The sequence below is a fragment of the Loxodonta africana genome, chromosome 25 (assembly GCF_030014295.1).
Source record: "Loxodonta africana isolate mLoxAfr1 chromosome 25, mLoxAfr1.hap2, whole genome shotgun sequence".
In the NCBI taxonomy this organism is placed as follows: domain Eukaryota; kingdom Metazoa; phylum Chordata; class Mammalia; order Proboscidea; family Elephantidae; genus Loxodonta; species Loxodonta africana.
In genome coordinates, this window is record NC_087366.1 from 7,869,815 (window position 1) to 7,897,758 (window position 27,944).

Sequence of the window (27,944 nt, forward strand, 5' to 3'; positions counted from 1 at the left end):
AAGGCCCTCGATGAGATGGATTGACACAGTGGCTGGAACAATGGGCTCAAACAGTAATGATTGTTAGGATGGTGCAGAACGGGGCAGTGTTTCCTTCTGTTGTACACAGGGTTGCTATGAGTCAGAACCAACTTGAAGGCATCTAACAACAACATTAAATATACAAAATCAGAGGACAGGCAATAGAACACCATACCAAAAACAAAAATAAACAAAACCTTCAGATGCTGAAGAATTCAGTAATTTAAAAGTACTCAAGGTAATCAGAATTTTTAGAGCTGGAAAGGAACTAAGGTATTATCCATTCTAATCACCTCATTTCATAGATGAGGAAACTGAGAAACAGAGACAATAAGTCATTTATGTAATTTTCTATAGCTAATTCAGAAATATATAAATTTATATAACTAATCTGGGAAGTCCAGAACTAAAACCCAAGTATCTTGACAATGAATTCATTATTCTTTTCACCATGCACCTTACTCAATCATAGTGGTTTTTATTAAATCACTAATGTTTCTTTATTTTTCTATCATCTGTTGGGCTTCCTTAGTTTCAGACTTGGAGGCAGTGTGGTTTACCACCATAGGCCCTTCTTAGCACCTGAACGTATTGACTGGCTATGTATTTACTCATGTCACTCATCTTTAAAAAGGGGAAAACACTACTGACAAAAAGCATGGGATGGTGTGAACCATAGAGGCATCTGACTCTTCCAGGTACTAATAAAGTACCTAAAACCCAGTGCCGTCGAGTTGATTCCAACTCATAGCGACCCTATAGGATGGAGTAGAACTGCCCGATAGAGTTTCCAAGGAGCGCCTGGCGGATTCAAACTGCTGACCCTTTGGTTAGCAGCCGTAGCACTTAACCACTATGCCACCAGGATACCTAAGCTCATGGAATAAAGAATGCAGTAGTCTGAGAATTAACTCATGCTCAGGACAAGAGGGAAAGCTCTGTTTCAAAAGAATAGGGAAATCTATTTTAAACCACTTTTTGAGTCTGAATATTTAAAATATTAATATGAATATTTAAAAATGATTCTAAGAAAAAAATACGTGTGTGAAGTTTTTCTTTCTTCAGGAATACAATACTAGGTACGTTGTACTTTCTAAAATCTTGTAAGTGTAAAAGACAGCAAGTCACTTGTAAATATTATGTTGAACTTTCAAATACAGGTGTTGAACCTTGGATTCTTTTAATGTGGTTTTAAAGTGACAGTAACTTAGCATTGAATAAATGTGTTAAATTGCCTACACTTTTCATAAAAACTATGGAAAGTAAAAATATTATATATTCTCACTACCGCGAGATGCCAACTTCGTTGTTGTTAGGTGCAGTCAAGCCAGTTCTGACTCATAGTGACAGAATGAAACACTACTTGGTCCTGCGCCATCCTTATAATTGTTGTTATGCTTGAGCCCATTGTTTCAGCCCCTGTGTCAATCCATCTCCTTGAGGATCTTCCTTTTTTACACTGGCCCTCTACTTTACCAAGCATGATGTCTTTCTCCAGGGACTGATCTCTCCTGATAACATGTCCAAAGTGTGTGAGACAAAGTCTCACCATCCTTGCTTCTAAGGAACATTCTGGCTGTACTTCTTGCAAGACAAATTTGTTCATTCTTTGTACAATCCATGGATATTCGATATTCTTCGCCAACACCATAATTCAAAGGCATCTATTCTTCTTCAGTCTTCCTTATTCATTGTCCAGCTTTCACATGCATATGAGGTGTTTGAAAGCACCATGGCTTGGGTCAGGTGCACCTTAGTCTTCAAGGTGACATCTTTACTTTTTAAAACTTTAAAGAGATCCTTTGCAGCAGATTTGACCAATGCAATTTGTCGTCTGATTTCCTGACTGCTGCTTCCATGGCTGTTGATTGTGGATCCAAGTAAAATGAAATCCTTGACAACTTCAATCTTTTCTCTGTTTATCATAATGTTGCTTATTGGTCCAGTTGTGAGGATTTTTGTTTTCTTTACTTTGAGGTGTAATCCATACTGAAGGCTGTGGTGTTTGATCTTCATTAGTAAGTGCTTCAAGTCCTCTTCACTTTCAGCAAGCAAGGTTGTGTCATCTGCATAATGCAAGTTGTTACTGAGTTTTCCTCCAATCCTGATGCCCCAGTCTTCTTCATATAGTCCAGCTTCTCAGAGTATTTGCTCAGCATACAGGTTGAATAAGTATGGCGAAAGGATACAACCCTGATGCACACCTTTCCTGACTTTAAACCATGCAGTATCCCCTTGTTCTGTATGAAGGACTGCCTCTTGAGCTATGTACCAGTCCCTCATGTGCACAATTAAGTGTTCTAGAGTTCCCATTCCTTGCAATGTTATCCATCATTTGTTATGATGTTAACTTTAAGCCCTCAGAATTTTCTACTGGAAAAATATTCTTTTTTATTGTGTCTTTGAAAAACCCATGTATAAGTTTTTAGTTCACATTTGGATTTATTGATTATCAGGACCATGATGAATTCATATTGTGAGAAAAAAAAATCAAAACATAGGAACAAATTTTTTCTACCCTTAAAGCCATAAAAGTATAGCAATAAATGAGAAAATTCACACATTTTTAGTTGCCTGGAATCATAAGGAACTTTTCTCGCATGGTCTATATATGTGATATAGAAGTTCAGTTATAAGCATAATAGTGGGAAAATTTTACAGATAAAATATTTCTCAGGAACACATCTTTTTGATATTGCTCATGACATAATACAATTTGATTGTACTATGAGACTAAGTTTGTCTATTAATTAAAGTTATTAACCCTATCTATAAAATTTTTTTTTATAGAATACATTCATGCTAGTGACATAATTCAGATAACTAGAATTTTTAAAAGAAATGATCAGTATGTCATGAGAGCAAAGTTCTGTTAATAAGAAAGCATCCATTAGTTGACTGGTATAGTAAAAGCTTCATAATGTTGCCTTTAAGAAAGATCTTTTTCCTTATACATTAACTGATTATATATGTATGCCTTAAATTGTGTTATCCCCATAGTATAAGAGTTCTAGAGTCCATCCCCTTTGAGACCTATGTCTCTTTGGGAATAAAGATCAGTTGATAGTTTGATTTCTTCTATTTTATTCCTACTTCTGATTTTTCTAAACTAAAAGACCAAGGCCAGTAGTTTCAATATATCATCTTCAATTTAAACTTTCCAGTGGTAATCAGGAATTGTTAGACTGAATAGTCTTCAAAAGTTGTTGGTACATTTGTGACTTCAGAAACCTGGGGTAGGAATCCCTTTCCATATGCATATACACTATTTTTTGAGCCTCTTCAAAACATGTTTGAGTGGGTTCTTGAATATTCTTGATGATGGTTTCTCTTGTAGAGCTGTCAATGTTAATCTGAAAAGTGAAATTACATGTAGAACATAAGTAGGTATAAATGAAGATAAAAATTATAGAAAGGCCTAATTTATCCCCCCTCTCGGAACTGGGTAATTTTGTCTGCAGTTTCAAAGGTGTCTAAAAAGATTTATAAGTGATAAAATTTCTGCTTTTCTAAAAAGTAAACATCTACCTCCATGTGTGGAGGCGGGGAGGGGGGAAGACACTAGCCTCAGGATGATGGAACTCTCAGAGACCATTGCTTATTTAACAGAATATAAATGGTTTGTTAGCAGCATCTACAAACAAGGAAGTTTATGAGATGAAGGTCTCTTTTAAGGAAAAGGGAAGTTGGCGCTATTTTAAAATTTATCTTCCTTAATAGTCATGAATGTTGATTTAATTGAATATCTCCTGAAATGGGAAGAAAGTGAGGAGGACTAGAGAAAAAGAGAAGAGAAGTGGTTATTCAAATAAACCAAATTTTTTCCAGGCAAGAGTTTTGGGAAACAAGTCGATCGTGTAGGACTGTCCTGAGTGATAGGGATCTCATGGGCCATCCTCTATCCTTATCCCCTTAAAAAGAACTTTTATTCTCATTCTCTCTCCACCATGAAGAGTCTCAGTGCATCTGTTTGACTCATGACTATTTTCTTTAGGCTGTTGGAAATGATTGGTGGTAATATCAATGTGAGTGTCTGTTGGTTTGGCTAGTTTTAAATTAAGGTGAACAGTGAATGTTGGTATGGTGGAATAACTATCATGAGGATGGCACAAGACTGGGAAGTATTTTGTTCTGTTGTACATGGGGTCACTATGAGTCAGAACCGACTCAATGGCACCTAACAACAACATGGTGGAGTGAACTTTACTCAACCCCACTGGGGATGTCAACATGCTTATTTATGGTATTTGTAGTTTCTTCAGGCAAGGCCAGTTCTTTTTCTAAGGACTTCTTTTTTTCAACCTCTCCAGAGAATTAAGATAATGGGGAGAGGCTTTGGAGTCAGACAGTCTATGTTTTAATACTAACTTTTAGTATTAATAAGGTGTCAGAGTTAACTGCTGTGTGATACGGACAAATTAGTTAATTTCTCAGTTTCACAGGTTTCTGATCTGTAAAATAAGTTCAACTATACTGCTTTTAGAGTATTACGGGAGATAATGGATGTGAAGTGCCTGGTATATAATGGACACTTGCCTGGTATATAATGGATACTTGACATATTAGTGCCCTCCCAGGGATGCACTGATTTCCACTTGCCATGATTTTTGGGTATTAGTTACCTCTTTAGGGGACTGCGGCTGGATGTAAATCTTATGAAGCTTCTTTGCCATAGAAATTCTGCTCCTCTGTGAGGCAATTTTCTTATAGGTTTCACATGCCATCCAAAATTTAATATTCTCATCACTGTGCTCCATTTTTAAGTATGCTGCATATAACACTGGGCCATCTAAAAGGAGTGAAGAAATCAGTTTATTTTCATGGGTCAAAATGATTTTTTAAAAAAGCAATATTTAATGAAGTTTAAATGAAAAGTCTGAATCAAAGCTCCTAAGTTATTTAATAAGTGAGTATTTTATAATAATATTATATATAACACTTAGGTGCATACATCTGAAGCATGTTTTGATAATGCCAGCCAATGGTGAGGTCATCTCTTTATTCTGAGTAATGTAGAGCAATATATCCACCAGTATGGATGCTCCTTTGAACATGTTGTCAGGAGGGATCAGTCCGTGGAGAAGGACATCATGCTTGGCAAAGTACAGGGTCAGCGGAAAAGAGGAAGACCCTCAACGAGATGGACTGACACAGTGCCTGCAACAATGAGCTCAAGCATAACGACTGTAAGGATGGCACAGGACTGGGCAGTGTTTTGTTCTGTTGTGCATAGGGCCGCTTTGAGTTAGAACCGACTCGACGGAATATGACGACAACAACAACAACAACATGGATGCTCCTACAACAGATGGATGAAGCTCTGGGCATGAAGCTGACATGAAAAATCTAAGACCTCAAGCTAAATTGCAGTAAGAGAGGGGTTTATAATCTAAACAGGCAGGTCAAAGTTGGAAGTAAAATACCCAAGTCAGGTAAAAAAGTGATAAATTGATCAGTTTGTACAACCCGGAGTGTTTTCTCAATATCCAATGGGAGCAAGAGAACACAGATAGTTACAAAATTCAACTTCATATTCATGGTTTATGGTTGAAACTAGAAATAAGGGACCAGGCAACAAGTGGAATTCAGATGGGACGTTAGAAACTATCTCAGAAACTGGAATATGGCAGTGGATATGCTCAGCATACATATCAAATAATACTTGATGCCGGAGATGGTTATCTTCAGCTCTGATCTTAAACTGCCTTTCTGGAGTGAGTAGGTAAGGGAAAACATGTAGGAGGAGCTTTTCCTATTGAGGCATTATTTTGTAGGCACTAGTGGTTTTTTTTTTTAGTGTTTGTGGAAGGAGCCCTGGTGGTGTGGTAGTTAAGCACTGGGCTGCTAACTGAAAGGTTGGCGGTTGGAACTCACCAGCAGCTCTGCAGGAGAAAGATGCAGCAGACTGCTTCCATTAAGATTACAACCTTGGAAGCCCTATGGGGCCGTTCTACTCTGCCTACACGTTGACCATGTGTTAGAATCCACTTGCTGGCAACTGGTTTGGTTTAGTGTTTGTGGAAGAGAGTTAGGATAGCTCTCACAAATCTAAAATATTCACCAGAATCTTGAGGAGAACTAAAATTCTCAAGGTTCAAAATGAGTCCTTTGAGAGAAATATTAAACTTCTTTTAGTCACTAGGAAGTCTCTTGTCATATCTGAGAAACTGAATGACTAAATGATAAAACAACAATGCAACTTTGAATTGATGTTAATGCAAACATGCATGTAGGCACACTGAATTTGTGACCACCTAGAGACTTTTAGAGACTGTTAGCAGAGTTTTGATGAACAGTATCTTGGTCAGTATCATTATCTTTACTAGAAATGATGATAATCATATAGGATGGCAATAGCAAGTAAGTCACATTTTCCTGGATCTTCACATAAAAGTTTAGATTATGTTTCTGATCACTAGAAAGCCAGGCTCCTTGACTCCTTGCTTCCACTGGCTCTATCATCAATGATACAGGAATAGTAGGAAACAATTAAGGTATTTTATGTTCAAGAAAAAGAACTCAAATGAAGGCAGCATCTGCCTAAGGAGGCACTAGAGTCGGGGAAAGCTGACAATCTGCAAGGAATATGCCATTCTAGGAATACGCAACATCAGAGCATGGCCTACTGTTTTCATGTGAGCAAGCCTTCATGGCACTGCATGGGAGATGGTTCATCAGGAACATCTGTCGGGAAGACTAGAACGGAGGTAGGGGATGTATGGAAATGCTATGGATTAGGAGCATTCCTACCTCATGGATTAGTACGATTTAACTTAGATTTCAATCAAGAAGTTTTTTTTCACACTGAAATGATTTCAATATGTGCCTCACCTCATCATAGGTACAGAAAGATGGCAGCAGAGAATACAGATGTAGCAGTGGGTGCTCCTCTAAGAGAAATAGCTGAATGGGTAGGCAAGCAAACAAAATAAATACAACAAAAATCCATTTCTGATTTAACAAGGGGAAGCTCACATTTTGCAGTGGGTATTGAAAGAAACAGAGTTCTTTTAAAAAAGGCAATTAATATAGTTTGTACTTAGAGGAATTTTGATTGAATGCTTTAGTAAGAATTGAGAAGGACCCTGAGATAAAGAAATGAGCTATGGAAAAGAAAAAGGATGAGATGTTAGATAAAAATCTACAGATTGAGGTTGAGAGTCAGCCAGCATTTCATTTTCACCAACTTCTTGGATGAGTTGAGTGGATGGGTGGGTAGGGGTAGGGAGGGAATCTGGAAATCAATATTAGATTACAAGGTATAGTATTCAGAATTTGTGTTTATGTTTAGCTTAATTATACTGTAGCCCCCCTTTATCCACGGTTTCGCTTTCCATGGTTTCAGTTACCTGCTGTCAACCACAGTCTACAGCACTTGTGTTCAAGTAACCCTTATTTTAGTTAATAATGACCCTAAGTACAAGAGTAGTGATGCTGGTATTTACATGTGCCAAAGAGAAGCCGTAAAGTGCTTCTATTTTATTATTAGTTATTGTGGTTAACCTCTTACTGTACCTAATTTATAAACTTTATCACAAGTATGTATGTTTAAGAAAATAAGATAGCATTTGTAGGGTTTGATACTATCTGAGGTTTCAGGCATCCACTGGGAGTCTTGAAACATATCCTCTGTCGGTAAAGGGGGACTACTGTAGTAAAATGTTTATAGTTTCTCACTCCAGATGCTGGTTCAATTCTTGGCATGCCCAAATCCTTTGCTAAAGAAGCCATCTATGTGTTGCTATATATGTTTGTATATAGATATTTGATGTGGTAGATTGCAGTATTGTTCTCAGTTATTCCCTGCCCTTTTTGTAGGAGGATTATACTTCCATGACATCTCGACCTTGGCATGGCCATTAGACTTGCTTTAGCCAACGAAATACATGCAAAAGTGCTAAATGTAGGTCCAAACAGAAGGTTTAAGAATCACATACGGTTCTGCCAGTGCTGTACCCCTGCTCTGCCACTTGCTATGAGAACAATACATTCCAGAAAAGAGCTACTGCATTAGTCTGAAGGCCAGAATGAAGACATATGGAATGGAGCTGGAGCTGAGCCCAGCTGTCATGTAACATGAAAGAGAAACTACTTTTCTTAACGTAAACCACAGAGATTTTGTTACTGCATCATAACCTCGAGAAAACTGACCTGGACTGCTTGAGCCTGTGTGATGTTTAAGATATGATTCTGCTGTGATTGGTACCTTTTATGGAATTCTGCCCCCAAAAGGTTAATTTCTGTCTGAGTATGCCAAGCAAGCAGCTGAAAGTACATTTGTGTAAAAGTGTTCCAGAAATCTTAGTAATTATTAAAGTCAGAACTAAATTGCTCAGGTTAGAATTTCTGTTGACTCACAGAACAAGTGAATCATAAGGCTGAGAAGCCTTTTTCCAAATCAGGCAATGTAGCCCATTTTGAAGTTTTAAATGATCCTCATTTCTGAGCATTATGCTCAAGAGATCGTGATTCGACTTGAGCAGAGTGAATAAGGAATAAATAACAAATTTCTCATTTCTGTTGAGAGGTTAGAGTAAATAGGTTATTGTCATACATAGTATACGCCTTTTCCCGGAAGAATGAGAATGGCAAGTTTGGGACTCTCTAGCTTGTTCTTTTTAAAAGAGTTCCTGAAATTAGTATTTCCGTGACACAAGAGGTGACATAGGCCAATATTCTTGATGTAGAAGTAAAATGTGGAATTTTTCTTGGTTGAGTTGGAACAGTGGGCCGTCTATTCCAGGATAATGTAATCCTCAAGGCAGCATGTGTTAAATCTTAAATGTGATTTATGGCCCAGTCTTCCATTACAGTGTGTCTAACCAAATTTCAAATCCATTTTATTTTCAATCTGTACCACTGGGTTTAATGAATTCTGTATTTTTACCACCCTCTGATAAGGTTTTGTAGTAAATTTTCTGTTTTTATTAAAATTCTCTGGTTTGGCCTCTATAATATGAATCACTACAGCACTGGATTTTGGTGAATATTAATCATTTTTTATTTTTCTTCTAACTACTCTTTATTGCATTATTATAAAAACAGTTGTAAGTCCTTTGGATTGGTTTTAAATACAGAAAATTCCTCATGATAATAATGACTATTGTTAATATTTGGATATATTTTCTTTTATTCTTTCAATCTTTTGTTCATGTAACTGCCTATCTAACTAGCATTCATTGATCTACACAAACACAGAAGAAAGAATTTTAAAATGTACTTAATATCATTTAGCAAACACTTTCTCCTTGTTAATTTTAATGATTACGTAGTAGTCCATTGCAGGGCTAGGCCATAATATATTTAGCCACCGTACTATTGAACATTTAGACTCTTTCCTTTTTTTGTTATAAATTATCCTGTATTGAACACTTGGAACCCTGGTGGCATAGTGGTTAAAAGCCTGGCTACTTCAAAAGGTTGGCAGTTTGAGTCCACCAGCCACTCCTTGGAAACCCCATGGGCAGTTCTACTCTGTCCTATAGGGTCACTATGAGTCGGAATTGCCTCGATGGCAACGGGTTTTAGTTTATATTGAACATTTTGGTTTATAAATCTATGCATCTCTAATTATTTACTTAAAGTTGAATCAATGGAGTGAAATTACTAGATTGAAGATGTATTTTGTTTTCTACTTTTGATACATATTTCAGAAAGATTTCATTACTTTTCATAACCAACAACAGTGTAGAAGGGTCTACTCAAACTCTTTTGAATTTGATGGGGTGAGACTTCTAAAAAAAAAAAAAGTGACTTATAATTGTTTAAATTTATATTTTTAAAATGCTAGTGCTTAAACATGTTTTCCTTTCTACCGATAATTTCCAAATTTTTCTGTGAATTTCAAATTTCTTGTCCATTTTTCTCTTGCAGTGTCAATGTTTTCTTGAATTTTTTAGATCTCTTTATATATCAAAGACATTACCTTTTTGTCATACTTATTCAATAACTTCTATTTTCTTTTAGCATATTATTTTTGTTTATGATTTTTTGGTATTTATTTGTAAACCATCTAACCTGAAAAAAACTCAATTCATCTCTGTGATCCTTCTTTCAATCTTTTGGTTGAAAGATTACACTTTTAAAACAGAAAAATCTCTAAAACAAAAATCTGGTCATAACTCTACTTATAATCTTTCAACATTTTCCCGTTGCCATTATGATGAAGTCTAGGCCTCTTGGTGGCACCTGCAGGAGCCATATTCTTCTCTAGCCTCTCCTTGGTCACTCCTGGACATACAGTCTTTATTTGAGCTGTACTGTTCCTGGACAAGCAGTGTGTTACCCCCATGCTATTGTACATGCAGTTCCTTCTATCTGGCAAGCTATGTATCCTGATCTCCAAGACTCAGCTCGGGTGTCTTAATTTCTGGAAGAATTTCTCTGATTCCCCTAGGTTAGATAATTGCTTCCTGTCAGTTGCTTAGTAGCACCTAGTACACACCTATTTTAATTATAACTCAATCTCTCTATATACCACACTTATTGTATTTATTGCTTTACTTCTCTTATTCTGTCACTTGCCTATGAATACTTTGAGGATTAGGTCTGCAACTTACTCATCTTTAAATGCCCAGTGCCTACGCACTGCCTGATATATATAACAGGTACTGAATAAACGTTTGCCAATCCAGGCTTTTGGGTCTCTCATGTTTCTACATTTTGAAGCGGCTCTTCATAGATCTTAAGAAGCCAAAAAGATCGCTATGAGTCGGAATCAACTCAACAGCACCTAACAACAATGACAATTATTCAGCGTTCAGGAAGCACTAAAGACTAGAGGATTATACCTGCTGTGTTATTACTGCTTGGTTTTCTGAGAGGAAGATAAGAAATGTACTTACTGAACAGTGATGTCTATGAAAGGCCAGCTTTTTAAAAAAAAAAATTTTTTTTTTCTGGAAACATCAAGACGTGTATATGAAGTAAGAGGAGACAAAAATGCTAAGTGGGAAAGGCTGAGGCAAGGCAGAGTAGGTGATATAAGGAAACTGTAGCAACAGCAGTGGTTGGCAAAGATTAGAAGAAATGATAGTGTAGGAATCTGTCAATCTACAGTGAGCAGGAAAGAATCTGTCACAGAAGGGATTAGCTCTGCCTCTGGGATCAGGATGCACACGACGGATCAGCAATGCGTACCAGCAACATCTAATGGCCACTCTGTGCCCTGGTGAAGGTGAAGATGGACCAACCAGCCTAGATAGTTCATCAGCATGGAGCAGCTTTCAGCACCTTCAGTAGTATGGCATTACTCACCTTGGAATTATCAAGACTGAAATAATTTTGGTAATTGAGAAAGGAAGGAGAGTCTACGGTACATTTCAAGATTGTTTTAAATTATTGCAAATGCTGTGTGATTCAGAACATTTGCTTATCCAGAATGACTTAACTATATGTCTGCTCTGCGTCTGTGCTGGAGCAATGTGAACAGCCCAGAGAGAAACATGGTATCTCACTTGAAATCATCATTGCAAATTTTAAATGAGCAGACAACTTTGACTAGTCTTCCTACTACCCTCCACAAGCTATCATGGCCTCCAAATCTCAGAAACCATTTCATACCCATACCAGTTGGCATCAAGTCAGTTCTGACTCATGGCAATCCCATGTGCTGCAGAGTAGAACTGCTCCACAGCTATGACCTTTGGAGAGAAGATTTTCAGGCTTTTCTTCTGAGGCACCTCTGGGTGGGTTTGAACTGCCAGCCTTTCAGTTAAGAGCTGAGCACTTAACTGTTTGTGCTATTCAGGGACTCCTACCTACCCCTCTTTAAAATACCAGCACACCCTCTCCTCAAATCTCTCTGACGACTTTGCCTCAAACTTCACTAACACAGACTTCAGTCAGATAGAGATTACCTCATATTTCTTTCACCAAGTCAACCAACCTACCAGCATCTGTAACTGCCCTCTCTAACTTCCTTCCTGATGGAGTGGAGAAGTGTCTCTGTTTCTTTTTGGGCTAGCCAAATGATTTTTCTGGCTCCCACCTAATTCTGCTGTCTCCATTGCTTTTACAATTATTCCCACTTTCGTCTACGTTACTGGTCTCCTCCTCTCTAATTGTTCATTGGCATCATCGTGCAAATATGCCACCATGTTTCTTGATTAAAAACAGTAACAATTGACTCCACACCTCTAGCTTTGACTTTATGCTCCTTTTAACTACTGCTTTTTTCTCTGATCTTCATAGCAAAATTTATATGAATAATTACCTATATTATTTGTCTCACTCCCTCTTGTCCCATACATCCCATACATCCCATACCTATATTATTTGTCTCACTCCCTCTTGTCCCATACATCACCACCACACCCCTGACTGCTCTTGTCAAGGCACTGTTGACTTCCATATTGCCACATCCAGTGGTCACTGCTTTTTCCTCATCATACCTGATGTCTCAGCAGCATTTGACACAGTACACTGTTCCCTTCCTGAAACACGCTCTTCTTTGGCTTCCATGATAATATACTGCTTTGGTCATCCTTAACTTACTGGAAGCTCCTTTTCCAACTCCTTCTCTGACTCTTCTTCTTTTTCTGGACTTGGAAATACCAGAGTGCTCCTAGTTTTTTTCCTAGGCTTCATCTCTGGGTCTCTGTTGTTGTCTATCTGCACTCTCCCGCTAAGTGATTTTGTAAGCGCTGGCTACTCCCAGTCCTGGTTTCCCCACTAAGTTGCAGTCTCACTTGGTTTATTGCAACTGGCTTCTCTGTTCTTCACAAAGAACCAGAGAGATTTTTTAAAAACACATTGAATCCTGTTACGAGGTAGTTTAAGATCTTTCATGGGACCTATTTTTTTTTTTTATAAGTCCCAGTGCTCCTATCATGTTGGACTTCTTGGAGTTATTTGCTTTTCTTCTGCCTGAGCTGCTCTGCCGGCTCTTAGCTTAAATTTTACCCTCTCTGACAGTTCTTCTTTAACCATCCATGCACTCTTGCATCTGCCTCTTTGTCATATCACCTTATTTTATTTTCTTCAAAGCACTTACCACTTTCTGGAACTAATCATGAATTTACTTGCTTGTTTTTTTTCTCTTCCCTCTAGAGGGAGCATATGAGCACAGTGACCTTGTCTGTCTCTTTCACCACAGCATCCCCAGTGATTACAACATCTGCTACGTCCATGGAGTATTCAATGAATTATCCAAGGGAGGTAGATAGTTTCAGTCTTACTACACTCCTTATTTACTTTAAACTTACTTTGCTCAAATATCTATGAATATCCACTATCCTCAACTTTTGAGATTTGGCCAATAAACCTAAGTATAAAACCAAAAAACCAAACCCTTTGCTGTCGAGACGATTCTGACTCATAGCAACCCTACAGGACAGAGCAGAACTGCCCCTTAGGGTTTCCAGCAAGTGGCTGGTGGATTTGAACTGCTAACCTTTTGTTTAGCAGCCAAGCTCTTAACCATTGTGCCACCAAGGCCTCAAACCTAAGTATAAAGGTTTGTTGTAAAACTTTTTTATTTATAAAGTATGCGCCTTCTGCATCTATTTTTCTGGAATTTTAGATTTCGATTATTTCTAAGTCCTGACCTTTCCAATTTGAAGAGTTCTTAGGTTTTAGGTGATTGTTGGACCCTTGTTCATTGTAAATGCATTTTCTATATATCTTCTAGTTCTACTGTCTCTCTATTAAGGTTTAGCTAATATAAATAGCCACATTATTTTGTTTTCAATTTTCATCTTGGTGATGCCTAACAATGATGATCTTTTTGGGGTACAGTGCCATATTTTATGTCAACATCATTTAAGGAAAAATTTTTGGTAATTCTCAGGTATTTTTTATCAGGAGATAACTAATAGTTCAAAAAATTATTTTCCTGGTCAGTTTAAAAGCATGTTACTACTTTTATGTCCATTTGAAAAGAATTTAAAAAATATTCCTGTTTCTTTCCTAAAAATTTGGATGTTTGGGAATTTGGAGAGTGTTCTACCATTTGTAGATTGGGAAATTTTGCTGTGAACTTCTGCTTAACTCATCGTAGAAATTTTTAATGACAGTAGTTTTCATACCAAATCCTGAGGAATCCTACACTCTACCTTCTTCATTGACAGAATCACCTATTTATCTCTACCATGCTTTCTTCTATGGAGCTCTGCTGATGCATTGGTTAAGCACTCAGTTGCTGACTGAAAGGTCAGTGGTTCAAATCCACTAGAGGCTCCTCGGGAGAAAGATGTGGCAGCCTGCTACCATAAAAATTAAAGTCTTGGAAGTCTTATGGAGCAGTTCTTCTCTGTCCTATAGGGTCACTATGAATCATAATTGACTCCATGGCAATGGGTTTGATGCTTGTTTCTTCCAAAACAGTTTCCTATCAATTAAAGTATTTCCAGTCAGGCCCTTACACAGCCTTTTGTGTTTGTCTTGCCTTTGGAATTCCTTCCTGGTGTTACTAGCAGATGTTTTGATCAATATTTTCTACTTTACCGCATAGTCCCTGTTACGGATTTAATTGTGTTCCACTGCCCCTAAATATGTGTCGAGATCCTAATCCCTGTACCTGTAAATGTGACCGTGTTTGGAAATAGAGTTTTCCTTTTGTTGTATTAATGAGGCCATACCAGTGTAGAGTGGATCCTAAACCTAATCACTTCTGAGTTATAAAAAGAGCAGAATAAGCATGGGGATACACACAAGGGGCGAAAATGGATGCCAAGTAATGCCAAGAAGGCCAAGAATTTTGGGCACACACTAGAAACTGGGAGAGAAGCTCACAGAAGGAATCTACACTGCCGAGATCCTGATTTGGACTCCTAACTTCCAAAACTGTGAGAAGATAAATTTCTATTCTTTAAAGCTACCCATTGACGGTATTTCTGTTACAGGACCACTAGGTAACTAAATGCCATAAAGGGCAGGCTCTCCTGTTTTCTTCCAGGGGATTTTCAGTTTTTGAAATATGACCACATGGGATTTTTTTTTTTTTTTTAAGCATAGTGCCTGGTACCTAATAAGTGCTTAATAAATATTTATTGAATAAATATTGAACAAAGGCACACACTATTTTTTAAAAGTATCTTTGACCCACATTTTAAAACTTGTTTGTCAATAATGTATCTAGGTTACTAACATATAGAATGCATCTAACATTTTTAATTTCTTACTAATGTCTGAATTTTTTTTTTTTATAAAAGTCTTATAAAGCATGAGCCTTCTGCATATATTTTTCTGGAATTTTAGATTTCAATTATTTCTTAGTCTTCACCTTTCCAGTTTGAAGAGATTGTCCAATTTGATGAGCTTTTGGGGGTTCAGTACCATATTTTAGGTCAACATCATTCAAGGAAATATCTTTGCTAATTCTTAGAATTTTTATCAGGAGATAACTAATAGTTCAAAAAATTTTCTCCTGGTCCATTTTAAACCATATTATTATTTTTAAATTTAAATTCACTAATTCTGAATTTTGTCATAGTTCTGTTCTCAAATTGATGGTTTTCTTGGATTCCCTTTTGCCAGAAGGAAGTTGAATTTAATTGCATTATGATGACTATTACTTAATGGCTCACCAGAAAACATCTCCCAAGCCAATTCCTGTTGACTTATTGAGATATTTCCTTCCCATATCAGTTTTGGGACTACATGTTCTTAGAAACAGTCTTTTAGTCTATATAAAAATAGGCACCTCCATATCTTATCTCAAGGAAGCATTTTACTAGTGTCCTTGGCTAATATAAACATGCTTTTATTGTTGGCACGTTTAATGTTTGTATCCTTAGTTTTATTATTTTGGTCAGATGATCCATAGAATAATTTGTTTCATCAGCTTTTTATTATGTGATTACTGAATTTTTACATAGATTTTACAGGAGTTCCATTCTTACCTTGTTTTTTTACTGTTTTTTATAAAGAACAGTATGCTGTCTTTCTGTCCCCAACTTTTCCATAGATTTTGCTTATTCTCCTGACACTAGATCTCTAAAATGCTAATTCTAGCTAGATTCCCATTTACTATCCTTGCCAAATAACTTTATTCATTTTGTTAAGGATGGATTACATAATGTGGCATGATGTTTTGATCTTTTCATGCTAATATTTGTCTTATATATTACCCATTGAATATTTATTGCATGCCCACTAGGATCAAAGGACATTTTTAGTCTCTCTGGGAATTAAAGGTGAATGAGAGTCAATTTGTGCTCTTAAGGAGTGCATAATCTAATGAGAGAGTGGTTGTGGAGAAATCCTAATATACAGAATAGTTATAATCAAAAGCAGAATGAAGAATGTTGTTATTAGGTGCCATCGAGTTGGTTGTCAGTCATAGCACCCCTATGTACAACAGAACGAAACACTGCCCGGTTCTGAGCTGTCCTCACTATTGTTGATATGCTTAAACCCATTGTTGCAGCCACTGTGTCAATCCATTTCATTGGGGGTCTTTCTCTTTTTTGCTGACTGTCTGCTTTACCAAGCATGATGTCATTCTCCAGGGACCGATCCCTCCTGACACGTTCAAAGTAGGTGAGACGTAATTTCGCCATCCTTGCTTCTAAGAAGCATTCTACTTGTACTTCTTCAAAGACAGATTTGTTTGTTCTTTTGGCAGTCCATGGTATATTCAATATTCTTCTCCAACACCACAATTCAAAGGCATCAATTCTTTTCCAGTCTTCTTTATTCATCGGCTGGCTTTCACATGTATAGGAGACAATTTTAAAACACTATGGCTTGGGTCAGGTGCACCCTAGTCTTCAAGGTGACATCTTTGCTTTTCAACACTTTAAAGAGGTCTTTTTTTTTTTTTTTTTTTTTAGCAGATTTGCCCAATGCAATGTGTCTTTTGATTTCTTGACTGCTGCTTCCATGGGTGTTGATTGTGGATCCAAGGAAAATGAAATCCTTGACAACTTCAACATTCTCCCTGTTATTATGGCATTGCTTGTTGGCCCAGTTGTGAGGATTTTTGTTTTCTTTATGTTGAGGTGCAATCCATACTGAAAGCTGTGGTCTTTGATCTTCACCAGTAAGTGTTTCAAGTCCTCTTCGCTTTCAGCAAGCAAAGTTGTGTCATCTGCATAATGCAGGTTGTTAACGAATCTTCCTCCAATCCTGATGCCACATTCTTCTTTATATAGTCCAGCTTCTTGGATTATATGCTCAGCATACAGATTGAATGGGTATGGTGAAAGGATACAACCCTGACACATACCTTTCCTGACTTTAAACCACACAGTATCCCCTTGTTCTGTTAGAACAACTGCCTCTTGATCTATATACAGGTTTCTCACGAGCACAATCAAGTGTTCTGGAATTCCCTTTCTTCGCAATGTTATCCATAATTTGTTATGATCCAAACAGTCAAATGCCTTTCCCTAGTCAATAAAACACAGGTAAACATCTTTCTGGTATTCTCTGCTTTCAGCCAGGATCCATCTGACATCAGCAATGTTATTCCTGGTTCTGGATCCTCTTCTGAATCCAGCTTGAATTTCTGGCAGTTCCCTGTCAATATACTGCTGCAGCTGCAGCAAAATTTTACTTGCATGTGATACTAATGATATTATTTGATAATTTCTGCATTTGGTGGGATCATGTTTCTTGGGAATAGGCATAAATATAGATTTCTTCCAGCCAGTTGGCCAGGTAGCTGTCTTCCAAATTTCTTGGCATAGACATGGGAGTACTTCCAGCGCTGCATCTGTTTGTTGAAACATCTCAATTGGTATTGCTTTCATTCCTGGAGCCTTGTTTTACGTCAATGCTTTCATTGCATCTTGGACTTCTTCCTTCAGTACCACGTGTTCCTGCTCGTATGGTACCTCCTGAAATGGTTGAACATTGACCAATTCTTTTTAGTATAGTGACTCTGTGTATTCCTTCCATCTTCTTTTGATGCTTCCCGAGTAGTTTGATATTTTCCCCATAGAGTCCTTTAGTATTGCAACTCAAGGCTTGAATTTTTTCTTCAGTTCTTTCAGCTTGAGAAGTGCCAAGCATGTTCTTCCTTTTTGGTTTTCCACCTCCAGGTCTTTGAACATGTCATTATAATACTTTACTTTGTGTTCTTGAGCTACCCTTTGAAATCTTCTCTTTAACTCTTTTACTTCATCATTTCTTCCTTTCACTTTAGCTACTTGATGTTCAAGAACAAGTTTCAGAGTCTTTTCTGACATCCGTTTTGGTCTTCTTTTTCTCTGCTGTCTTTTTAAAGACCTCTTGCTTTCTTTATATATGATGTCCATGATGTCATTCCACAACTCATCTGGTCTTCAGCCATTAGTGTTCAACACATCAGATCTATTCTTTAGATGGTCTCTAAATTCAAGTGGGATATTGGCAAGGTCATATTTTGGCTCTCATGGACTTATTCTAATTTTCTCCAGTTTCAACTCGAACTGGCATAGGAGCAATTGATGGTCTGTTCTGCAACTGGCCTCTGGCCTTGTTCTGACTGATGATATTGAGCTTTTTCATTGTCCCTTTCCACACATGTAGTCGATTTGATGCCATTGTATTCCATCTGGGGAGGTCCAAGTGTGTAGTCACTATGTTGGTGAAAAAAGGTATTTGCAATGAAAAAGTCATTGTTCTTGCAGAATTCTGTCATGTGATCTCTGGCATTGATTTCTTCATTTTTGGCCTTAGTGGTTTGTTCGTAAATTTGAGTAACAGTGTAAGAATGAAGAATAATACTAATAAAATAGAAGAGGGAGGAAAAATATTTCCATGGGGAACTTAAATATCACTTCCACGGTTGAGTAGGCAGAATAGGTAGAGGAGAAGGAGAGAATCTTTAGAAAAAGCCTGGAGTATAAAAGTCATAGATGTATTAGTAGAAAATAGAGCAAGAGTCATGTTGGCAGAAAAGCAGGTTATGGAGAAGCACAGCTAGAGATGAATTTTTTTAAAACATACTGGGATTAAGGTATAAAGAGCTGTGAAGACCAAATCAGAAATTTTAGATTTTTTTTTTTGGTAAGCAGCAGACAAAAAGGCACACTATTTAGAGACATGTACTTTATTACTAATAACTATCAATTTTTCTGTGCGTGTCAGTGATTGAACTAGAATGTTTTATATCTAACCTGTACAACAATGCTGAAGATACAGATGATATTACTCCCATTTTACAGATGAAGAATATGAAACTTCAAGAGGGAGATTAATTTGGCAACATTGCAAAACATGGATTACAGAGGGTTGAGACCTAAATTCACACTATTAGCAAAGAATCAATCTAGCCGTGCAACATACGTTTTTGTCTCTTTCTCCCATTCCAGTGTCCTAAAATTGACCAAAAAGGATGTGTATTTTAAAATTCGCAATCACACTGGTAAATTGGATCTCACCCTATGAGAAATTCCTGAAAAGTGAAAGGCAGTAATGATTTGACGGAAGAAAGGAACTATAGCCTACTACAAAAGGTGGGAGCTTAGGTGGTGACCCTGGCCTGGAGGTGTGGGTCCCAGCAGTAGGGGAGGGGCCAGGAAGCAACTGTCAGAATAACTCATTAAGGTGTTTCACTGGGCATAGTCAGACGTCAATACCTCCTACCATTGCCCTCTGGGTCAGGCAGTAATAACTATCAAAAAAGGTGCAGTGACTACAGGCCCTTGAGCTAGGCAAAGCAGATAGTGCCTCAGGGGTATAGCAAGCAACCCTCAGGAGGAATGAAGGTACCTGTCTAGAATAACCACCAACATACCCCACTAATTAAAACATTAGATCCCCTTCCACAATCATCAGCTATAAACAGGTTAAACATGCACAGAGGCTAACAGAGGATCCCAAAAAGATAGGTGTATACCCCCAAAATTACCAAATATTTGAAGGAAACAAACTTCATTAAAAAAGTAAAAGTGCCAAACTCAGCAAACAGAGAACTTTCTGTATCCACCACATATTTTTCTGTCTGTCTTCGAGTATTTGTTATTTTTCTACTTTGTGTTTTACTTTTATATGGACATGCTAACCTGTAAATTCTAAGGTATATTAAAGTAATAACTACTATTTACTGAGAGACAATTATATAGCAGGCACAGTCTCCCATTTCCTACCCCAAACTCAGTTGACTACTCATATGAATATACTACCTTCTTCATATTTCCAGCATTGAGTCGATGGTTTTATCTCCCTCACATTCATTTCTACCATCTTTCATGTATACCATCTGCATGTTAACACTTACATGCAATTATACACTAACTCATATGTGTCATTGTTGTTGTTAGGTGCCATTGAGTCAGTTCTGGCTTGTAGTGACACTAAGTACAACAGAATGAAACATTGCCTGGTTCTGAGCCACCCTCACAATCACTACTATGTTTAAGTCCATCATTACAGCCACTGTGTCAATCCATCTTGCTGAGGGTCTTCATCTCTTTCACTGACCCTCTACTTTACCAACCATGATGTCCTTCTCCAGGGATTGGTCCTTCCTGATAACATGTTCAAAGTAAATAAGATGAAGTGTTGCCATCTTTGTTTCTAAGAAGCATTCTGGCTGTATTTCTTCCAAGATAGATTTTTTTGTTATTCTGGTCAAAACCCAAAAACCCACTGCTGTCAAGTCAAATCTGACCAATAGCAACTCTGTAGGACAGAGTAGAACTGCCCATTGGATTTCAAAGGCTGTAATCTTTATGGAAACAAACTGCCACATCTTTCTCCTGCTCAGTGGCTGGTGGGTTAGAACCACAGACTTTTCGGTTAGCCCTTGAGTGCTTTAACCGTTGTTCCACCAGCACTTCTCATTCTTTTGGCAGTCCATGGCATATTCAATGTTTTTCACCGACACCATGATTAAAAGGCATCAATTCTTCTTTGGTCTTCTTGTTCATTGTCCAGCTTTCGCATGCATATGAGGCAATTGAAAATACATGGCTTGGGTCAGGTGCACCTTAGTCCTCAAAGTGACGTCTTTGCTTTTGAACACTTTGAAGAGGTCTTTTGCAGCAGATTTGCCCAATGCAATATGTTGTTTGATTTCTTGACTACTGCTTCCATGGACTTTGATTGTGGATGCAAGTAAGAAGAAATCCTTGATAACTTCAGTATTTTCTTCATTTATCATGATGTTCCTTATTGGTCCAGTTGTGAGGATTTTTGTTTTCTTTATATTGAGTTGTAATTCATACTGAAGGCTGTAGTCTTTGATCTTCGTCAGTAAGTGCTTCAAGTCCTCTCCCCTTTCAGCAAGAAAAGTTACGTCATCTGCATATAGCAAGTTGTTAATGAGTCTCCCTCCAATCCTAATGCCACATTCTTCTTCATACAGTCCAGCTTCTCAGATTATTTGCTCAGCATATAGATTGAATAAGTATGGTGAAAGGATACAACCCTGATACACACCTTTCCTGATTTTAAACCACACAGTATCCCCTTGTTCCATTTGAATTAAAGCCTCTTGGTCCATGTACATGTTCCTCATGAGCACAATTAAGTGTTCTGCAATTCCCTTTCTTTGTTATTATCCACACAGTCGAAGGCCTTTGCTTAGTCAGCATAACACAGGTAAATATATTTCTGGTATTCTCTGCTTTCAGCCAAGATCCACCTGACATCAGCGATGATATCCCTTGTTCCGTGTCCTTTTCTGGGTCTGGTTTGAATTTCTGGCAGTTCCCTGTCCATGCACTGCTGTAAAATTTTAGTTGCATAAGATAATAATGATATTGTTCAATAATTTCTGCATCCTGTTGGGTCTCCTTTCTTTGGAATGGACACAAATATGGATCTTTTCCAGCGATTCAGCAGGTAGCTGTCTTGCAAATTTCTTGGCATAGACGAGTGAGCACCTCCAGCACTGCATCCATTAGTTGAAACATCTCAACTGGTGTTCCACCGATTAACTCACATGTAAGCCCACTTAAATCAGACACTGATAAAGTTAGAAACAAACTTTGAAGAGGAGTTTTAGAACATCATTTCTCAAATTTATTATTTTAAAGGCACTGAGAATGGCAAATTATTTTCATTTTTCCTCATCTTAAATCTAGAAGTGTATGGTAGGACAATCTATTTCAGTATGTGTTACTATTTAAGCATATTTCCAAAGGGATTTTACACATACACTTGTGAAAGATAAAAATTCACAGTGACTAATCTTGTTTTAATTAACACCAGAGAAAATAATAGTGGTTGACATGACAAACTATTTTCAGGTTTTCTTTTTTTAACTATGGCAGTTGTCATCTAGAAGCATGCATTCATCATCTAGTGTCCCCATCTTACTGCTAAGAACAAAGCTGCTAATAATCCAAAGATAATATAAACATTATACTCACATTTTGTAGCCATCAGCTTTTCAAAAGACTGGGCCCACTGTAACACTTCTTCCAAAGTAAGGCTTTGAAAAGAAACAAATGGTGCTTGATTGCACTGAAAATATTCACAAGGTTTTGCTGAACTAAATAGAGACATATTGTACTGAAAAATGCCAAATCTAGTTACACTGCATTTGTGTGTGGTTTTGGGCTACATTTTATTTTTACTTTCTAAATTTTTTAAACTATAAAATAAATATATGCTTATTAAGTGAAAAATGGAAAATACAATAAAATAAATAATAAAAAAATTACCACTATCAATATTTTGATGTATTTCCTTTTAGTCTTTTTGTAATATGTGTGTTTGTTTATTTTTAACCAAGAATTGATCATGCTGTGTGTGTGATCAGATACACACACGCACACATTCCCTTTCTATAAGCATTTTATAGGTTGTTACAATTATCTTAAAAATCATTTATAGTGTTAAGATTTATAGTTATAAATTAAAATCATTTTTAGTCACTATCATTTATAGTGAATATGAAGTATTCTACAAGGGGATATACCATAGTTAATATAATTATATATATATGAGATAATATAATTATCATGTATATAATTATATTAACTAGTTTTTTTATAATATAATTATTCTGAATGAGCATTTTGGTTACTTCTCATTTCTCACTGTTAAAACCAAATGTAGCTGAGCTGTTTTAAGGCTTGCCATGTCCACAGAGTTAGGGTAATTCCTTAGAAGATTAGCAGAAGTAAAATCAAAGTGGGTCAAAAAATGCACATTTTTAAGGTTCTTGATACAAATTGCAAAATTGCTTTAAAGAGGTTGTACTATTGTGTGCAACGGTAATGTGTTTGCCCACTTAGCTCCTGGGACTTTAGAGTTTATCCACAAAATCTACGTTTATGCACTCATATAATAAAGTTAGAAATCCTATATCCATATGTATAGATATTTCCTCAGTCTACTATTTGCTCTTTTTATTCATTTATTTTCACATATTCAGGGTTTTAATTTTTATTACTGTGAATAAAATGCATTTGACCTAAATGCTATAAGCAAAACCATTTACCATGCAGAAAATATCTGTGAAAGACACTGTCTTTGAGGATTCTTCTCTGTTCATTTTGGTACGCTTCGTTAGCTGAATTAACAACTGAGTATGTATTCTCACATATAAATAGTTTTATTTTCTCTCTTTTAAAAGAAACAGTCAATGTGTTCATTGTCATTCAGTTTATGGAGGATTCTTAATTTTCCTGTTTTCAAAAACTGCATATAATAAAGACAGATATAGACATAAGTAAGCCCTGTCCATTGGTTAGCCCAATAATTAGTTTGAGGAACAGCCATCAGCATTAGCAGGCCCTTAACACAATGAAAGAAGATTAGTTAAAGAGGTTAAAAACAAATGTAGAACATGGAAAAATATTGAGAGTCCTGAAAAGGTCAACTATCCTTTGTTTTCTAAAAATTTCGTTGGATCCTGCCAGTTTTAAATGGATTGTTTGCATCAGTACTGAGGCTTAACAGTGCACTGCTGTTTAGATTGCTTTCAAAAAACATTTCCATGAAATGATATCTGACTCATTGTTCTCTTCTCTTATTAGAACTTTAAAAAGAGTACCCTAAAATAACCTTTTCAATCCAGTGAAATGGAAAGTACTAGGCAAGGTATATTGCAAGCCTAACTACTTCACCCGTTCCCATGATTTAGGAAAAGATAAAAGGCTACAGGATAAGTGAAGATGTCACCACTGTCTTGGGTTATCCTGAGATTAAAAAAACTGTTGAGCCTGAGTTGATTCTGACTCATGGCGTACCCACGTGTGTCAGAGTAGAGCTGTGCTCCATAAAGTTTTCGATGGCTGATTTTTTTTGGAAGAAAATCACCAGGACTTTCTTCTGAGATGCCTCAGGGTAGACTTGGATCTCCAACCTTTCAGTTACTAGCTGAATTTGTTAACCATTTGCTCCACCCACATACTCCATCTTAAAATTAAGTGTTGGTAATTATTGGTAAGACTATTCCAAAAACGAAAAGACTATTCCTTTAAGATGTCTGAGATTTATGGAGATAGACCACGATTGGAGTAATCATGCTTAGGGGTAGACTTATGAACTGCAATTTGTTTTTGGCTTAACCCATTTTTTCTTGTAATTTTTCTGAGTATCCCATAAATTTTTTATCATAATTATTTATGATAAATTATTTATCATAATTATTCTAAACAGCTTTGTTTCTTGATAAAAATTTTCCAGTTTTGTGTTGGCTCCTTTCTTCTAGACAGTGGATACAAACCAGAAATGGGAGAGTTTTGAGATGTCGAATGAAGAGCATTTGGAGTCTGACGCCCTTGAGTTCTAATCACAGTGCTGTACTTGCTAACTTTGGGTGTTAATTAAAACCTCCATACCCCAGTTTTATTATCTGTAAAATGGGGATGATAATATCTATCTCACAAAGTTATCATGCAGATTAAATTAGGTAGTGAGTATAAAACAAACAAACAAAAAAAGCCAAGCCAATTGCTATCAATTCGATTCCAACTCATAGTTGACCCTATAAGGCAAAGTAGAACTGCCCCACAGGGTTTCCAAGGAGCCCTTGGTGGATTTGAACTGCTGACCTTTTGGTTAGCAGCTGTAGCTCTTAACCATTCCACCAAAAAAATGACTGTTAACTAGCAGCATGCTGCGAATATGAAATCTTTGCTTGTCTTTTCCCTTCCCTGCTAGTAGGTCTGTGGGGCAGGTTACAGGAAATGTGATACTCTGTGGGAAGTGATCAGGAGAACATAAAGAAACTGCTCCTAAATCAACCTGTTGTGTCTTTCTCCTTGGATGCAACTGTGCTGTTTAGCAGCCTTGACTGGTCATTTAAAATGCCGAGTTTTGCGTCTCACTTTCTCCTGTATTCTCCATTGCCTGGGAGCATTTCTCGGCATTTCTGTGTTCTATGGCAGTTGCATGGATGCCAGCAGCTCTTGACTGTAGGAGGCCGATGTGTCCAGAAACTGAGGTCTCTGCCTGTTGTGGTCAAGTTAATTCCAACTCATAGAGACTGTACAGGAGAAAGTAGAACTTCCCTTAGGGCTTCCAAGGCTGTAATCTTTATGAAAGCAGATTGCCACATCTTTCTCCTGCAGAGTGCTGGTGGGTTCGAGCTGCCGACTTTTCTGTTAGCAGCCTAGCACTTAACCACTGCATCACCAGGGCTCCTTTGGGTCAGGTTAACCCATTGCCATGGAGTCGATTCTGACTCACAGCGACCCTATAGCACAGAGTAGCATTGCCCCATAGGTTTTCCAAGGCTGTAATCTTTACAGAAGCAGACTGCCACGTCTTTCTCCCACAGAGTGCCTGGTGAGTTTGAACCATTGATCTTTCAGTTATCAGCCCGACACTGCACCACCAGGGCTCCTTTGGATCAGGTTGACAAACGAACAAACAAAAAATAAGCCAAACCCACTGCTGTTGAGTCAATTCTGACTCATAGTGTCCTTAGAATAGAACTATCCCGTAGGGTTTCCAGGGAGCAGCTGGTGGATTTGAACTGCTGACCTTTCATTTTGTAGCCAAGCTCTTAATTATTGTGCCACCAGGGTTAGGGACTCACGATTAACTTGCAGGAATTCTTGCTCTAGGAATTCTTCGAGGTTAGCAAATTCAGTTAAATTGTTTGTTAACCTTTTGCAGGCATTTTAGTAGTTAGTGTTCCCATCCAAATGACTACATTTTCAGATATGTCAGGATATTGAAAGAACTTGGGAGCTTGGTAAGCTTTTGGTTAGCCCTCCAATCTCACCTCCTCCATCTACGGATGAAGGACTCTAGCAGTTTCTACATGGAGAGTTTGAACGATGAACATATTTTGGATCAAGGAATCTTCTCTCATTAACATAAACAATATAAAATCTAAGAATTTTTATTCATAATAAACTCTCAAAAAACATTTAACTTGCTGATTTCTGGAGTGTGAGCCATGAATAACAAAAAATAATGTAATAATGTATGAAAAGCCCAAGCCTGAAGAGTAAGGGTTCAAGTGATCTAAATTTTTAAAAGTGGTCCTACCATCTTATCGTACATAATGCATGACTGCTCTTCTCATGGAATTATTCATGTGTAGATGCAAATTTTCCTTTCTGAACAAAATATATGAAGAAAGCAGTTGAATACAGATACACTTATTTACCATGTGATAAATATGCTTTATAATGGCCGTAGAAGGTAAATGCTACTTACTTTGAAGGAGGCCTCTTAGATCCATCTCTGCACTTCTTACACATCCAACAAGTCCGCCTGCTCATTTTTCTGAAGAAATACAGCATATACTTAGTAGAATTTAGTCATTTAAAATAATTGTGTGCTAGAGTCAGGTTTTTTTTTTTTTTAAGAACATAGAAAATTACAAATCATGAAAAAATAAGGATAAGTTCTTGAAGTTAATGTGATACAATCACTGGCAGGAGTGGGGAGGAGAGAGAACAAAATGACTCATGGCTCATAAATATTTTATAGAATATAGGCACTGAGAATTATAAGTGACTTCGGAATTCATCTGGCCCACTTAGTCATCAAATCATGGGGTTTCAAGTAATACAGATCTCTGAAAAAAAATTTTTCCATTTCAGACCCACTAGCAATGAATTTGCTAACTCTCAAGGCTTCCCTTTTTTGGATGGTTTTTATTTTTAGAAAGATCTTTCAATATATTGAACAGATTTTGCCTCATTGCAGTTTCTGTAATGTGCAAATAGCCAAATAAAAAATGAGCCTCATTAAGAGTGAGAGCATTTCTGGTTTTACCTACTCTGAGTATTATAAAACGTGACTCAAAAATGAGCCCAGGCACCTTCACAGTAACACAGTGTAGAGGCTTTTAAATTCAGGACTTAGAAAAAACAACTAAAAATTTTTATTAAGAATAATTAAATCCACACTTTATAGTAAGAGTGGAAATAGTTTATTAAACATATATACACATTGATATACAATGGGTTTTTAAGACTAAACAGTGAGTTTTTATATCAGTCTTTATTGATTCATTCAAAACATCCGTTGAGCACTTGTTATTTGCCAAGTTCTGTGCTAGATGCTTTCTGTCTAAGTAGGTCCTCTCTCCTGTCTCCCTGCTCTCACTGACTTTTAAGCAAACAATTAAAATACATGTGATGGGGACTTTGATACGGGAAGTATAGGGGCCTACGAATACGCGTAGGAGGAAAACCTAACCAGACTTGGGGGTATTAGAGAAGGTATCTCAGTGAAGTAGCATCTGAGATGGAACATACAGGATGTACAGGAATGTGGTGAGTGAAGGGGAGGGGGCGGCTTGTGCAGACGGAGGTCAGGAGGCAGTGAGTCACGTCCCGGTTGAGGAAATGAAAGGAATTTAGTTACGACATGCATCTAGAGTGACCGGGAGAGAGCTGAAAGAAAAGGCTGAAGAGTGAAGAAGAGGCCCATAATCATGTTCAAAATGCTCATCATAGCAATTGTTTATAAGAAAAAAATGGGAAGGGTATATATTTTCATCGATAGGAAAATGGATAAAAGTAATATACCTTTATAACAGAATATGACAAGTAAAATGAATGAACTGGATCTAAATGTATGGGCACTAATTAACTAAAAAACATAGCACTGAATAAAAAATAAAAATTATG

At 37.1% G+C, this 27,944-nt stretch overlaps 1 protein-coding gene across 1 annotated transcript; it reads right to left on the reverse strand.

Moving 5' to 3' along the window:
• Positions 1 to 2,584: 2,584 nt before the first annotated feature.
• Positions 2,585 to 27,872, reverse strand: RGS13 (regulator of G protein signaling 13). The gene is made up of 4 exons (XM_023549176.2): positions 26,521 to 27,872; positions 22,269 to 22,330; positions 4,644 to 4,810; positions 2,585 to 3,374 (listed from the first exon to the last, which is right to left on the reverse strand). The coding sequence occupies exons 1-4, from the start codon at positions 26,604 to 26,606 to the stop codon at positions 3,192 to 3,194; spliced, it is 498 nt and encodes a 165-aa protein (XP_023404944.2). The 5' UTR covers positions 26,607 to 27,872; the 3' UTR covers positions 2,585 to 3,191.
• Positions 27,873 to 27,944: the final 72 nt, after the last annotated feature.

Bases quoted from the DNA above. Each gene is read 5' to 3' on its own strand.
- RGS13 (XM_023549176.2), bottom strand. From the start codon at position 26,606: ATGCTGTATTTCTTCAGAAAAATGAGCAGGCGGACTTGTTGGATGTGT. The intron at 22,331-26,520 runs GTAAGTAGCATT...TTCTTTTCAAAG, and splicing joins TCTAAGAGGCCTCCTTCAAA to CCTTACTTTGGAAGAAGTGT. The intron at 4,811-22,268 runs GTGAGTATAATG...CACTCCTTTTAG, and splicing joins AAAGCTGATGGCTACAAAAT to ATGGCCCAGTGTTATATGCA.